The sequence below is a fragment of the Pseudophryne corroboree genome, chromosome 1 (genome assembly GCF_028390025.1).
Source record: "Pseudophryne corroboree isolate aPseCor3 chromosome 1, aPseCor3.hap2, whole genome shotgun sequence".
NCBI classification, from domain to species: Eukaryota; Metazoa; Chordata; class Amphibia; order Anura; family Myobatrachidae; genus Pseudophryne; species Pseudophryne corroboree.
Genome location: NC_086444.1, coordinates 141,397,786 through 141,413,918, shown reverse-complemented (window position 1 = coordinate 141,413,918; position 16,133 = coordinate 141,397,786). Strand labels below are relative to the sequence as shown.

At 44.9% G+C, this 16,133-nt stretch overlaps 1 protein-coding gene across 1 annotated transcript in view; it reads left to right on the top strand.

The window, feature by feature from the left end:
- The window catches only part of SLC30A5 (solute carrier family 30 member 5), a 96,005-nt gene that overhangs the window by 41,193 nt on the left and 38,679 nt on the right, over window positions 1-16,133 (top strand). Inside the window, exon 10 of the mRNA XM_063963367.1 lies at window positions 12,846-13,054. Coding sequence (XP_063819437.1) covers window positions 12,846-13,054 — 209 coding nt within the window. The remainder of the gene's footprint in view (window positions 1-12,845; window positions 13,055-16,133) is intronic.

Genomic DNA, 16,133 nt, shown 5'->3' with positions numbered 1-16,133 from the left:
GGTGTGCTTAGTATAAGCTATCTACCATATATTGCAAGGGACTTGGTAGGTGGTGATTTGCCATGTTTTAATGTGTTGAGTGTGTATGAGAGAAGATTGTATACATATGTATATGTATACAAATTATAATATTGGTGATACCAAATATCATCAAGAGGGAAAGCTGAAAATAATTAAATAGATAAATGAATGATCAAAGAGACAGTATCACCCCTAAGGTATTGTGTTTAGTTCAATACTTTCATTAAGTCCATCTGGATGTAACGAATTCATTTTGAACATCCAGTATATTTCTCTACAGCATAATTTGTTAAATCTATCGCCTCCTCTTGGTGTGGGTATAATATGTTCTAAACATACCAATGTTAAACTTTTAGGATCACCATCATGAACTAGATTAAAGTGGCGTGAAACACTATGTAGATTATTACGTTTGATAATATTTCTACGGTGTTCCATAAATCGTACATGAACAGCCCTCGTGGTTCTCCCCACATAATTCAGACCACAACCACAAGTGAGTAAGTAAATAATAAATCTAGAGTCGCAATTCATAAATGACTCAAGTTTATAAGGATCTTCGTTGCCAGGTAATTGTATGATGGTAGTTTTTTTCTGCATATAAGAACATGTTGTACATCTGGATTTGCCACATCTGTGGCATCCTAATGGTTTTGTGGTTAGCCATTGATGTCCGAGGGAAGTTTCTTTGAATGTCCCCGGTGTCAGATGGCTAGGTGCCAGCATGGATTTTAATGATCTGTTTCTCTTGTATATTACACAGGGTTTAGAGGGCAATATATCATTCAGAACCTTATCCTGTTTTAACACTCTATAGTTTTTAGAAATGATGTTTTTAATTTCACTAGCACAATTATTATATTTGCAGACAAATGCAAATTGTCTGTTATCATCGTCTCTAGTTCTTTGGTTATTGAGGTTATTTAGGGAAGATTGTTGATGAGATTTCACCTGTAGAAGGTTATTTCTATCCATAAGAAGAACTTCCTTGTATGCTGTATCAAGGAGTTCTTCAGGATATTTACGTTGTTTAAGAGCATTCATCAATTCATGGGCCTGATTCTTGAAAGATTCTAAAGAGGAACAATTGCGTCGTAGGCGCATTAATTGTCCCTTAGGTATGTTGTGCTTCCAAGGTGCATAATGTGCACTGTCATAATGTAGGTAAGAATATGTATTAACTGGTTTTGAATAATTGGAAGTCGTAATTTGATTATCAATTATTTCTAGGGTCACATCCAGGAAGTCTATCCGTTGAGTGCTGTGTGTGTGAGTGAAAGCCAAATTATAAGTGTTGTTATTAAGATAGGAAACAAAATCAGATATAGAAGAAACATCCCCATCCCAAATGATAAATAGATCGTCAATGTAACGGCCATAGAAGACCAGGTTCGCCTCCCAGTCGCTTTCCCACACAAGCGAATCCTCTAGGTCCCCCATGTAGAGATTAGCATAACTGGGTGCGAACCTGGTCCCCATGGCCGTACCCATGACTTGTAAATAGTAGTGACAAAGAAATAAAAAATAGTTGTGAGAAAGAATGAATGAAATAGAATCAACAATGAAAGTTTGGTGTTCGGCACAGAGGTCAGCATCCCCGCGAAGTTTCTTGGAGATTATGCTTGTCCCGAGTGAATGGGGAATGTGTGTATATAAAGCTTGTACGTCAAGGGTTAGGAAGGAATACGATTCCTTCCAAGATATAGTCTGAATCTTATTTAAAAAATGAGTGGTATCACGGAGATGTGACCTAAGTGCCGAAACACGTGACTGAAGGTGAGAGTCAACATAAAAAGAGAGATTGGAGGTAAGAGAGCTGACACCAGAGATGATAGGACGCCCCGGTGGTGAAGTGAGTGATTTGTGAATTTTGGGGAGAAAGTAAAAAGTGGGTGTGGTGGGAAATTGAGGCAGCAAAAACCTATATTCTTCCCTGGATATGACCCCATTAATGACAGCTCTATCTAGATGTGATTTTAATTCGACTAGAAAGGCTTCCGTTGGATTATTGTCCATCCTTTTATAATATTTTGTGTCACAAAGTTGTCTGTTGGCCTCCTGGACATAATATGCACGGTCCATAACTACTAGGCCTCCACCCTTATCTGCCTCTTTTATAACAAGAGAAGTGTCCTTAGTTAATTCCTTAAGGGCTCTTTTCTCTTGTCGGGTTAAGTTGGAAGCAAATTTAGAATTCCCCTGACGTTGAACCACTAGATGTTTGAAGTCCTCCAAAGTGATTTTGTAAAAAGATTCTACATGGGAGCTTTTTGCACATATGGGAAAAAAATTCAGATTTTTTCTTAAATTTGGTTAATTCCCTGGATTGATCATAAATTTTTATAGTTTTATCAGGATCAACATTGTTCTGTTCCCATAGTTCCTCTAGGGCAGCGACCGCACAATCATCGTCGCTGTCCAGGAGGATAGGGACAGAGTCGTCTTTAGACTTCTGAAGGTTCTTTTTAGCAAAATACCGCTTTCGGCACATTGTACGAACATATCGATTTAGTTCGACAAATAAGTCAAACATATTAGGTTCGCTGGTTGGGGAAAATTTGAGACCCTTCCCTAAAAGGGAGAGTTCAGAGTCATTTAGTTTTTTGGAGGAAAGATTAAATACATTTTGTTTACTATTTGTACTATCCAACATTCTGCTTACATTCTTCTTGGATTTTTCTTTCCTAATTCTTCCCCCCCTTCTGCCTCTTGGCTTGGGTCTCTTCCTCTTTTTGTTGCCCCCCAGTTGTTTCTGTCTGTGTGGTCCTTGGCATAACTTTTTGGGCGAGCCCCTAATAATTGATAATCAAATTACGACTTCCAATTATTCAAAACCAGTTAATACATATTCTTACCTACATTATGACAGTGCACATTATGCACCTTGGAAGCACAACATACCTAAGGGACAATTAATGCGCCTACGACGCAATTGTTCCTCTTTAGAATCTTTCAAGAATCAGGCCCATGAATTGATGAATGCTCTTAAACAACGTAAATATCCTGAAGAACTCCTTGATACAGCATACAAGGAAGTTCTTCTTATGGATAGAAATAACCTTCTACAGGTGAAATCTCATCAACAATCTTCCCTAAATAACCTCAATAACCAAAGAACTAGAGACGATGATAACAGACAATTTGGATTTGTCTGCAAATATAATAATTGTGCTAGTGAAATTAAAAACATCATTTCTAAAAACTATAGAGTGTTAAAACAGGATAAGGTTCTGAATGATATATTGCCCTCTAAACCCTGTGTAATATACAAGAGAAACAGATCATTAAAATCCATGCTGGCACCTAGCCATCTGACACCGGGGACATTCAAAGAAACTTCCCTCGGACATCAATGGCTAACCACAAAACCATTAGGATGCCACAGATGTGGCAAATCCAGATGTACAACATGTTCTTATATGCAGAAAAAAACTACCATCATACAATTACCTGGCAACGAAGATCCTTATAAACTTGAGTCATTTATGAATTGCGACTCTAGATTTATTATTTACTTACTCACTTGTGGTTGTGGTCTGAATTATGTGGGGAGAACCACGAGGGCTGTTCATGTACGATTTATGGAACACCGTAGAAATATTATCAAACGTAATAATCTACATAGTGTTTCACGCCACTTTAATCTAGTTCATGATGGTGATCCTAAAAGTTTAACATTGGTATGTTTAGAACATATTATACCCACACCAAGAGGAGGCGATAGATTTAACAAATTATGCTGTAGAGAAATATACTGGATGTTCAAAATGAATTCGTTACATCCAGATGGACTTAATGAAAGTATTGAACTAAACACAATACCTTAGGGGTGATACTGTCTTTTTGATCATTCATTTATCTATTTAATTATTTTCAGCTTTCCCTCTTGATGATATTTGGTATCACCAATATTATAATTTGTATACATATACATATGTATACAATCTTCTCTCATACACACTCAACACATTAAAACATGGCAAATCACCACCTACCAAGTCCCTTGCAATATATGGTAGATAGCTTATACTAAGCACACCACTGGGAATGAAATACCATATTAAAGAGTTTTTCCATTTGGATTATTAATTAAACATATCAATTATAATACTATAAGTCGCCTGGGATTTCCCTCAGAATATAATAATTTTATGACAATCTCCAGTTTCTGCTAGAATATATCCTTCCAGATTCTAGATTTTATATTTATATTTATATTTACAATATATTCTTTTCCTTATCTTATTTAGTCCTTTGTTCTAGACTCTATTTCTGCAATGATACCTTATGAATTTAGGTGATACATTGCAGTTTGATAGAATCTGAATGTTTCCATCAACATATACATGCAATAACTGGGTTATACAATCTTTGATATCTATGTATATTTAATATAGAAGATCATCGTAATGTACGAGTCCCTAGATAGATTACTGACTAAGCGATTGTATGCATTTTTAAATTTTTAAATTTATTTATTTATTCTTTCTATTATTATTATTATTATTTTCTCTACTAGTATTTTATATTTATTTCTATCTTCATTTATATTATATTTAATATTTCTACTATTATGCATCCTTATTATTAATTTATGCATACGTATGTAATATACTTGATCAAACACGGTGGTTTATTGTAACTGATGTGGAAAATAACCTTGACTATACCTATTTAATACAATGAGGATAAGATACGGTAATAATGATCTATTCTCACCCTGTGTATATTAATGACGTTTCTTTTTCATTCAAATGCTGCTGTTTTTAATGTACCGCCCATTGAGGGCGATCACCTTGACAACCTGTCATATACAATAATTCCGCGTGTGGAACGCAACGTTACCCACGCTACGTGCATTCTTTACACTTCCTTGTATCTGTCCGGTCACGTGATAAAACATAGTCACGTGACCGTAAGATTTCCTATTACACGGATCACTGCTGTCTGCCCGGTCACGTGGTTGGATGACGTCACTTGATCGGGTCAAGTCCTAATATGGACACTTTCCGGCTGTCATTATGTATAGTAAACACACCACAGCCACAATGATTGGATGCCGCCCAACCACGTGATCGGAATGGATCACATGATCGGGAAACTATACAGATGATCTTTTCAATATTTGAATTTTCTACCTCATCCTATGCTCGTTTTTAAAGTATACTAATACAGTAAGATATATATTCCAGTAAGATTGCCTTCTCTATTATTTAAACAGTATTTTGAATATATATATATTTTCTTTTAATGTGTTTGTCTTCTCACCTGGCAAGCATTACAGCCAGGTGTTTGATCTTAACCATAGTTATGGGGGTATATAAAGATGTCCCAGTACACATAAGATACATGCTCCTGAGGAAGCTGGCGGTGACCTAGTCCAGCGAAACGCGTTGAGCTACAAAGCTATATCCATTTTTGACCACGGGCACTTCAAACCACCATCTGGAATTATCTGGCAAAATTTGGACTTTAAACCCTCCAGGATCCATATCATCATTTTCCATCTGAAGTCTCTACCATTCCCCTGCTGCTATTGGACCTCGATTTGCTATTGAGAACCAAGGGGACCTTCATCTGAGACCATGGTAATATCCATATTTTTATATGAGGATACCTTGGAGGACTGAGTTCTAGCCAGAATACCAGTATTTACTGCCTAATGAAAATACAAGTGGTCATAGGATAAACTGAGTGACTCTCAATTGAATAATTTTAATTACCCTCTTGATATTACATCAGCTATTTTTATTTATTCCCCATCATTCATATTATTTAATAAATGTTTTATTTTATTTTTTAATTGATACCATTGTTTCCGTTCTTTCATTTTGGAGATTCAGCCGGCGCCAGTATATTTTTTCTGTTAAAAGAACTCTTCCTATTATACCAGAATCAGAGGAGGATGACGGTTTTCTTCTTGATACGGAGGAAGGTGAGTTAATTGAACCTAACCTAGACGCCGATTTTCCAGAAGAGGACTCGGCAATTTCAGGTCTGGACTCCTTAATTGACGCGGTAAAGGAGATCCAAAGCTTTAAGGACGAGGAAATACGGGAGCCGGAAGATTTCGATTTGTTCGAATCCCAAAAGCCGCGTTCAGCAGTGTTTCCAATTCCTAAATCCCTCCAATCTCGGATGGAGGAGGCTTGGAAACAACCTGACAAACGCTTTCAATTTCCAAAACGGTTTCAGGTAACTTATCCCCTACCTAAGGGTGTAATGGACAAGTGGGAGACTCCGCCGGTAGTGGATGCTTCCCTAGGAAGGTTGTCAAAGAAGACAATCTTACCAATTCCTAACGTGACTACTTTAAAGGATGCGTCAGACCGTAAAGTTGACACTGCGTTAAAGTCAATTTTTGTAGCAGCTGGTGCAGCACAGAGACCTGCGATCGTCTGTGCTTGGGTCAACAAGGCCATAGGTGCATGGTCCGGGCGTATTGTACAAGCTATTGAGGAGTAAAATAGCTTAGAAGGGATTACTCAACTGGCGGAACACATTCAAGAATCTGCTTCATACTTGTGTCAAGCTTCTAAGGATATTAGCAGAATAGCATCGCGCATATCTGCATCGGCCATATCGGCTAGAAGGATTTTATGGCTCAGAGAATGGCAAGGAGACTCTGACACACAGAAAGCTGTAGAATCCATCCCCTTTGGGGGTGAAATGCTGTTCGGACCAGAATTGGACAAGTGGATTTCGCAGGTTACAGCAGGGAAGTCCACTTTTCTGCCTACTCCTTATACGAGAACCGCTCCACAATCTAGGAGAGGTTATTCGGGACCAGCGTTTACTTCATTTAGATCACAGTCCTTTCGAGCCAGAGGAAGGGGTTTCGGTACACAAGCACGTGGGGGCAGAGGTAGAGGCCGCTCACAGGCAGCAACCAGAAAGCAGGATAAACCTGCTGACAAGACCGTGGCATGACGGCCTCCCAGCTCACCTGGGGTCCTCCTTGGTGGGCGGCCGACTGGAAGGTTTTCAGGACATCTGGGCCAAAACCTCACCAGAACTTTGGGTGAACAACTTAATCTCACAGGGATACAAACTGGAATTTCAACAGAGGCCTCACAGTCAGTTTTTTACAACAGGATTGCCTCAGTGCCCTCAAAAAGCGAGGGCACTACGGGCAGCAATTCTAAAATTGCTATAGGCAGAGGTTATTATTCCGGTTCCCGCTTCTCAGAGTGGAACGGGGTTCTATTCCAATCTTTTTGTCGTGCCAAAGCCAGACGGGACGGTCAGACCAATACTCAATTTAAAAGTTTTCAACCAGTTTTTAAGGGTCTACAAATTAAAGATGGAATCAATCCAATCGGTCATTGCAGGCTTAGAAACAGGGCGAGTTCATGGTATCCATGGACATAAAAGATGCATATCTGCATATTCCAATCTGGACTCCTCACCAGGCTTACTTAAGGTTCGCACTGGTGGCGGATCACTACCAATTCCGGGCCTTGCCGTTCGGTCTATCATCAGCCCCAAGAATCTTCACAAAGATCATGGCAATCATGGTTACAGGACTGAGACTGTTGGGGGTCACGATTATACCTTATCTGGACGATTTACTGATCAAGTCACCATCTCAGAATCGACTGCTCAAGGATGTTCAGACATCCCATCAATTTCTAATTCAACATGGATGGATTGTCAATTTCCAAAAGTCCAACCTCATACCGACTCAACGGATTCAATTCCTCGGTCTCATCTTGGACACGGTACTATTACGTGTGTTCCTACCAGAGAACAAGGTCCAGGACCTACAGAGATTATTGGCTCAGGTACTAAGGACGCAAACTGTTTCTCTGCACCTCTGTGTGCAACTTCTCGGGAAGATGGTGGCGTCGTTCGAAGCTCTCCAGTACGGCAGACTTCATTCCCGACCATTCCAAATAAACCTCATTGCTCAGGGACAAGGCTCGCACTGGCTTCTCCATCGGAAAATCCAACTTCAACCGCAAGTACGGGTCTCCTTGATATGGTGGTCGTTAAACAAGAACCTTGCAGCCGGCAAGAAATTCGGCATTTGGGATTGGAGGATCCTGACAACGGACGCCAGTTTCAGAGGTTGGGGAGCCGTCCTAGTGGACCATCAGTTTCAAGGACGGTGGACGTTACAGGAGAGCAAACTACCCATAAATATCCTCGAACTAAGAGCAGTTTACAATGCGCTTCTCTTAGCAGAAGACCTAGTCATGAATCAACACATCAGGATTCAGTCGGACAATGTCACGACGACGGCTTACATAAACCGTCAAGGAGGAACAAAGAGCAGGATGACGTTAAAGGAAGCCACAAAGATCTTGTTGTGGGCAGAAAAACGAAATATCATCCTCTCGGCAGTGTTCATTCCAGGTGTGGAGAACTGGGAAGCAGATTACCTCAGTCGCCAGGACATGCATCCGGGAGAGTGATGCCTACATCCACGGATTTTCGACATGGTTGTGAGAAGATGGGGTCTGCCTCAGGTGGACTTAATGGCGTCTCTGCAAAACCATCAGCTGCCCAGATATGTGTCCAGGACAAGAGATCCAGCAGCAGAAGGAGTGGACGCATTAACGCTTCCTTGGAGTTACAGGAGGGTTTACCATATTTCCACCATTCCCACTCATACCCAGGGTTCCGAAAAGGGTGAAGCGGGAACGAGTGTGGGCAATTCTAATCGCACCAGATTGGCCCCGCAGGAGTTGGTACTCAGACCTGCGGGGGTTACTTGCGGAAGATCCTTGGAGGTTACCTCAGAGAGAGGACCTGCTATCTCAGGGACCGTTCCTACACCCCGACCTGAACAGGCTGCGTTTGACGGCGTGGCTATTGAAACCCGGATCTTAAGAAACAGAGGGATTCCATGAACGGCCATTCCTACAATGATTGCCGCTAGGAAGCCGGTCACAGCTGGCACTACTACAGATTTGGAGATGGTACATGGCTTGGTGTCAGGAACGGGGATGGAATTCAACGAACTTCCACTTATCTCGACTTCTACTTTTCCTTCAGGCCGGTCTAGAGGGAGGGCTCAGACTGGGCTCTCTGAAGGTTCAGATTTCGGCTCTCTCCATCCTTTTTCAACAACGGCTAGCATCCTTGCCAGAGATTCAAACCTTTTTACAGGGGGTTCTGAGGATTCAACCCCCTTTTCGTCCTCCCACGGCACCATGGGACTTAAATTTGGTGTTAGAATATTTGAAATCACCGACTTTTGAGCTGTTGACGAGAACAGACCTGAAATATCTCTATTGGAAGGTCACGTTATTACTTGCCTTGGCTTCGGCTAGGCGGGTTTCTGAGTTGGGAGCCTTATCCTGGAAGAGTCCTTTTTTTTTTAGTTTTTCATCAGGATAGGTCGGAACTACAGACAAGAGCAGACTTCCTTCCGAAGGTGGTTTCGGGGTTTCACGTAAACCAGCCAATAGTGGTCCCATCTTTCCAGGGTCTCACAGATGGGGACGTGTCATTAGATGTTGTCCGAGCTTTACGGATATACGTACAGGTTACGTTGTCTTTCAGAAAGTCGGACCATTTGTTTGTTCTTTATGAGGGGCCAAAGAAGGGTTGGCCAGCATCTAAGCAGTCTTTGTCTAGATGGATTAGACTTGCCATTCGGCAAGCTTATGTTTCCTGTGGCAAACAGGTTCCGGTTCAGACGGGTGCTCATACTACCCGATCAGTGGGTGCCTCATGGGCGGCTGCCAGGGGTGCTTCCACTACTCAACTTTGCAGAGCGGCGACATGGTCTTCAGCCCACACGTTCGCGAAATTTTACAAGTTTGATACTTTTGCGTCCGGAGACTCTTAAGTTCGGACGTTTAGTTTTGCAGGCCACCGACAGCACTCCCTCCCTGGGGGAAAACTTTGGGACGTCCCCTACTGTATAGGACTCCAGTGTCCCCTAGTGGATGAAAGAGAAAAGAGGATTTTGGTACTTACCGATAAATCCATTTCTCTGAATCCTCTAGGGGACACTGGACGCCCGCCTCGGTGCTGTCAACCTGCTGTATTCAAAGTTCTTGTTATAAACGGTTCGTGCAAACAGCGTTAGTTATTCGGTTAAGAGTTCTTGGGCGCTGTTTGATATGTTGTACGGTTCGGTTCCTCGCCATGTGCTATAGTGTCATGTCCTATTCTCTCAGTCAAATTTTTCAAACTGAGGGAGGAGGGATGTGAAGGGGGAGGAGCCGGCTGTGCAGACCATGCTAATTTTAGATTGTGCCACACCTCCGGTTGCAGGCTTCACACCCCTACTGTATAGGACTCCAGTGTCCCCTAGAGGATTCAGAGAAATGGATTTATCGGTAAGTACCAAAGTCCTCTTATTTGTTAGTAAAAGACCCCTGATGAAGCAAAATGTCTGAATTTAAAAAGTACAGGGTGGAGCGGGGAAACGGGCATTTCTAAACACTCAGAAATTAAATAACCAATTTTTATCTGCAAAGTTACAAATATGCTATCTTAAAGTACATAGCATGCCGTTTATTTCTTGAATATCACATCCTTGAGGTGACCTCCGTCTCTGCGCAGGCATTCCTCTAATCTAATCTAATTGCATGTTTCCTGTAAGAATACATTTTGCTTTTCAAGTGCCCCCATGAAAAAAAAGTCACATGCCAAGAGGTCTGGGGATCTTAGAGGCCAAGTAATGTAGCGGGAAGGGGGCAAGCCCTCACAGTCCAACCCCCCCCCCCCCCCCCCGTTTTCACACTCTGGGGGTCAAGTAGACGCCGGGTTGCCCCTGGAGACTGTCTGCAGTGCCGGCTCCTACACTGTGACAGGAGCCTAGTGCTGCATGTAATGTTACTGTCACGGAGGAGGAGCCGGCATTTTCGTGTCGCCAGGCTGCTAAATGGCATGATGTGGACAAGAGGATGTTGGGTATCATATTCCCCCCCCCCACCCCCCCCCCCCCCCACCATACCCCTACCCAGAAAAAAAAAGTTTTTAAAATTGCTCATTTCCTTGCCCACCCTGTTTTTTTTTTTTTTATGCCAGAAATAAGTCCACTTTTATGTCTCTGTTTAAAATGTGTTTATGATTAGGCCAGTGGTCCACAAGGCACCCCAACAGTCCAGGTTTTAAGGCCATCCATGCTTAGACACAGGTGACTTAATTAGTACCAGTCAGTTTGATTATACAATCTGTGCACAAGCAGGATTATCCCTAAAACCTGGACTGTTGGGGTGCCTTCAGGGCCACGTCTGGTAACAACGGGGTTAAGCAGTCAACCATTATATGATGTTTTTTTCCACTGGGTGGCACTGTAGAGTTTGTGTGTGTATAATTTGTGTATATGTAGCGAATTTGTGAGTGATAGAAACCACACTTGTACATAATTCTTTATATATATATATATATATATATATATATATACTGGAATTTAATACAAAATACAAATACATTTATCAATAAAGAATAAAATCTTAGAACTTCTAGAATAAATGTGATTTTTGTGGTGCACATTTTTAATAATGTATCCTGGTTGTTTCATACTGATGTCCCTGAGTAAAATATTTCTGGTGTAGGTAATGTAGCTGCAGCAGTTTATCTCAGGAACTAACAATCATGCTTGAATATGATGGCCTCACCTTGGACTTTGGTGGATTACAGGTTAACTCCTAGAAGCTGCTAGGGGCAGTGCGGATGGTGTAATGGTTAGCATTACTGCCTCACAGTAGTGAGGTCATGGGTTTGATTCTTACCACGGCCCTGCACAGAGTTTATGTTGGATATCCAATTAGCCCCTGTAATTTACCGGGGCTAATTGTCCCGCCGGGGGCTATCTCATTAGCCCCGATAAGCCGGCACGTGCCGCGGTTTATCTGGGATTTTGTTCCACCTACCTCCGGCAGGCGAAGCAGAATCCCCGGAAACAGCCCCGTTTTCGTCCGAAAACGTGCCTGTTTCACACGAAAACACTCGGGTTTCACTGAACCTGTGTGTTTTCGGGAGAAAGGTTTTTTTTTTTTTTTTTTTTTTTTTTTTTTTTTTTATACAGGCGATCAATCTTGGTAGCCTGTAAAAAAAAAAAAAAAATTGGTGAAACATTGGGGAAAAAAGTCAGAAAAAGCCGTTTTTCGGACCCAATGTTTTTCCGAGGATAATTGGATATCCCCCTATATATTCTCCCTGTACTTGCGTGGCTTTCCTCCTGGTACTCCGGATTTCTCTCACACTCCAAATATATACTCATAGGTTAATTGGCTGCTGACCAAAAATAAAATGGACCCTAGTGTGTAAGTGTGTACATGTGTTTAGGGCAGACTAGATGGACCAAGTGGTTTTTATCTGCAATCAGATTCTACATTTACCTAATTTCTAATACTCTACTTTTTTTTTCCCTTAAGTGCACAGTGGATTCCTTCATTTTAGAGGAAGTGGTTGTATCCTCTCCTTGTCTATTGGTGTTGCAGCTGTACTTATTCTCATTGGTTGAGTAACACACAATACCCAGTAGATACTCTTTATGTGCTTGTGTTGCTGTAAGGGGAAGTAGGTCTGTGTATCATCCAATCTCCTTTACAAAGTAGCAGCAGCCGTTTTATTGTCTGAACATACAGCTGGGAATACAGCACATTAGCTCATAGAGTAGGGATATTGCAGCACTGAAGCATGAATGGGGGGCATGTGGGTTCTACTAGACATGATGTGGACTGGGCCAATTTTCAAGAGTGTGCAGAGCGTAAATTGAAAAAAAAACATTCTATCCTGTTACTGCATCCTAGCAAATTGCTAATATTCTCCTGTCCAACAGATGCTCTCTAAGATTGTATGATATACTGTAAGTACCTCTCTTCTCATCATGTGTACCATTCCGACTCATTTTCCAGCTGCAAACATCCTGTCAATGACGTCCAGGAGGGGACAGAAAGGCACCCTTGTGGGTTACTCGCCTGAAGGGACCCCTCTGTATAACTTCATGGGGGATGCCCTACACAGTACCTCTCCGTCTATGCCTAGGTTCATTAAGGATTCTCTGAAACAAATACTTGAAGAGCACGACTCTCGGCAAATCTTCTACTTTCTCTGTCTAAATCTGGTAAGTCTCCCTTGTTTATACGAGTGACAGACAATGTGTTGAGTTGGGATGGCCATCTGCGTTACCTTCGTTGATGGCAGGTAACTTTCTCCGGCAGGGTCCACAGCTTATCCACAGGATAACATTGGGATATGATGATGCGACAGCGGATTTGCACCAATCGGTCAAAGCTTTTGGCCTTCCAGCATGCAACGTGCCCGTCCCTATTTCCCCGCCTCCTGGCTCAGGCAAATCAGTTTTTTGTTTGGTGCGGCTGGAGCCGGACCATGGTCAAAGCTCTGCTCTGCTTCTGTGTGAGAGCTGGGGGCGGGGCTGAGCTGTGAATGACAACTCAGCCTCTGAAAGAGGTGGGACATACCATTTCAGGCTCTTACATTGTAGAGTCAGAGGCTGCGCAGGGCTGCCTGAAAACGACTGGTGGAAGAAAAAACTAAAACATCGGGCATACAGTTACCATCGATGGTGTAGAATCATCTTGTTATACACCATTGATGGTAAAAGTATTCAACATCGGCCATAGACCATTTGATGGTTTTGAGTCATCGATGGTTAATGGCCATCCGTAGTGTCCGTAGTGTTGAACAGATCCTGGCCATTTATATGTGCATAACTTAGGTGTTTCTTTCTATCAGTAATGTTACAAGAAAATGTACACATACTGCGTTATTTACTGCAAGGGTGTGTGTTACTCAGCTCGCCATTATAGCTCCAGAAGCCCAATCGCTCACCTTAACGTTAACATTGGAACCAAACGCAGATCCACCAAACTGGAATAGAACATGTGGTATAAGTAAGTGATCACTGGATCCTGAGGTGTGCTGGTCCCTTGCTGGAGGGGCAAATGCATGCTTGCTTATGGATATTGATACACTAGGTGCTTCATCGCGCCCTACGGGCGCTCTTCACACCGTCGCAAGGGGCTACGCCCCCTTAACCCTGGGGAAGGGTTGGGAGGTGCTGCGGGTGGGGGAGGGACAGAGGAGTGGGGGGTGCAGATGGGGGAGGGGTCCGGAGGCACTGCAGGTGGGGGAGGGGCAGGGGTGCCATGGGTGGGGGAGGGGCAGGTGTGGGGATGTTGCAGATGGGTGAAGGGTTCCGGAGGTGCTGTGGGATGGGAAGGGGCGGGAGTGCCACTGGTGGGGTAGGGGTCCATAGGCGCCATGGGTAGGGGAGGGGCAGGTACAGGTGTTGCGGCAGATGGGGAAGGAGGTCCGGAGGTGCTGCAGGTGGTGGTGGGGCAGGTGCGGGGGTGCCATTGGTGGAGGAGGGGTGGGTGAGGGGGGGACCGCGGATGGAGGAGGGTGTCTGCAGATGCTGCGGGTGGAGGGGGGCAGGTGTGGGGGAGACATATAAGGGGGGTGAATGGTAGAGGGGGCCTGGAGATTGCTGGGGGTGGTGAAGGGGCGGAGGAGTGGGAGCCGCGGGTGGTGTAGGGGGTCTGGAGGCACAGCATGTGGGGGAGGGGTGGAGTGCCGCATGTGGTGGAGGGGAAGGTGCGGAGGTGTGGTGCATTGGGGAGAGGTCTGGAGGTGCTGCGGGTACTGTACCTGCCAAAAAGGTAGTTGGAGGGTATGCAGTAACAGGGCCAGGACAGGGGTGACCGGGTCAGAACAGGGTTGACTGGGCCAGGACAGGGGTGACAGGGTCAGAACAGGGGTGACAGGGTCAGAACAGGGGTGACGGGGCCAGGACAGGGGTGACGGGGCCAGGACATGGGCGACGGGGCCAGGACAGAAATGACAGGGACAGGATAGGGGTGACAGGGTCAGTGTAGGGGCGGCAGGACCAGGACAGGGGTGACAGGGCCAGTATAGGGTTGACAGGGCAAGCACAGGGGTGACAGGGCCAGGATAGGGGTAGCAGGGCCAGCATAAGGGTGACAGGGCCAGGATAAGGGTGAAAGGGCCAGGATAAGGGTGGCAGGTTAAGGCCAGGGGTGACAGGGACAACACAGGGCACGGGAGAGATTGGTATTAGGGACAGAACAGTGGTGACAGACAGATGTGTCTTACCGGAGTCACTGCTGCTGGCTGCTGCTGTTCCACTCCAACCTGTTGGCATCTGCTGCTGGTAGAGACTTGGCATGGCTGACTCTCTTAGGCTGTATTCCTGCTTCCTCTGCCCGTCCGCATCACTCCCCCCCCTCCTCAGTCACACACCGCAGACCTCGCGCAGCTGCCGGGCACTGTGGTAAGGTGAGACTGGGAGTGACTGGTTAGCCCCCAGGAGATGCTGCGGCTGGAGGGAGGAGGGGGTCATAGCATGCACGTGGCGCGGACCTCACGGCTGCTGGGCACTATGGTAAGGGGAGACTGGGAGTGACTGGTTAGCTCCCAGGAGACGCTGATGCTGGAGGGAGGAGGGGGTCAGAGCCTGCAAGCAGCGCGGACTTCTGCAGCGCTACCCGCCGGCTAAAGTGTGTGAAGGAGCTGGGCGCAACTCACTGCGGGTGGCAGCGCTGCAGCTAGCGGTGGGGTCGCAGGGGCTGGAGATAACAGAGGCAGTACGGAAAGTGCACAGCGGCTGGTGACCCACAAAACTACAGCTAAGAAGCGTGGAGTGTGCCAGAATGTGACGCTCCTCCCCGCCAGAGAGACCCTGCTGAGTATGCTGATGTGGGGGTCAAGTATGGCATACCCCCTCACACACCCCCATACCTCCCAAATGTCCCAATTTTCGCGGGACAGTCCCATTTTTTGGGGTCTGTCCCACCCGCGGGTCGCAGTGTCCTGCGGTGGGGGGGGAGCAGTTGGAAAGCTCCTGTACTCGCTGTTCTGCTTAGCAGAGCAGCAGTGAATAGTGGAGACAGAGGGAGAGGGGGCATCAGGGGGTACGGATTAAGGGGGGGTTCCAGCAGCAGAGCCGGATTAAGGGGGGGGCAGGCGGTACGTACCGTTGGCCCCACAGTTTTAGGGGCCCCCCCGGCTCGAGTAGCTCTGTCCCAGCTCAGAAGCTCCCCCGTCCTGCCAGCAACAGCGGCATCATTGTGCTACAGTCAGCACACGCTGCTGCGTATTGGCAGGTCTGTGGTGTTACAGGGAGGCAGCAGTCTCCCTGCTTTCTTCTGCCTGTGCGGGTG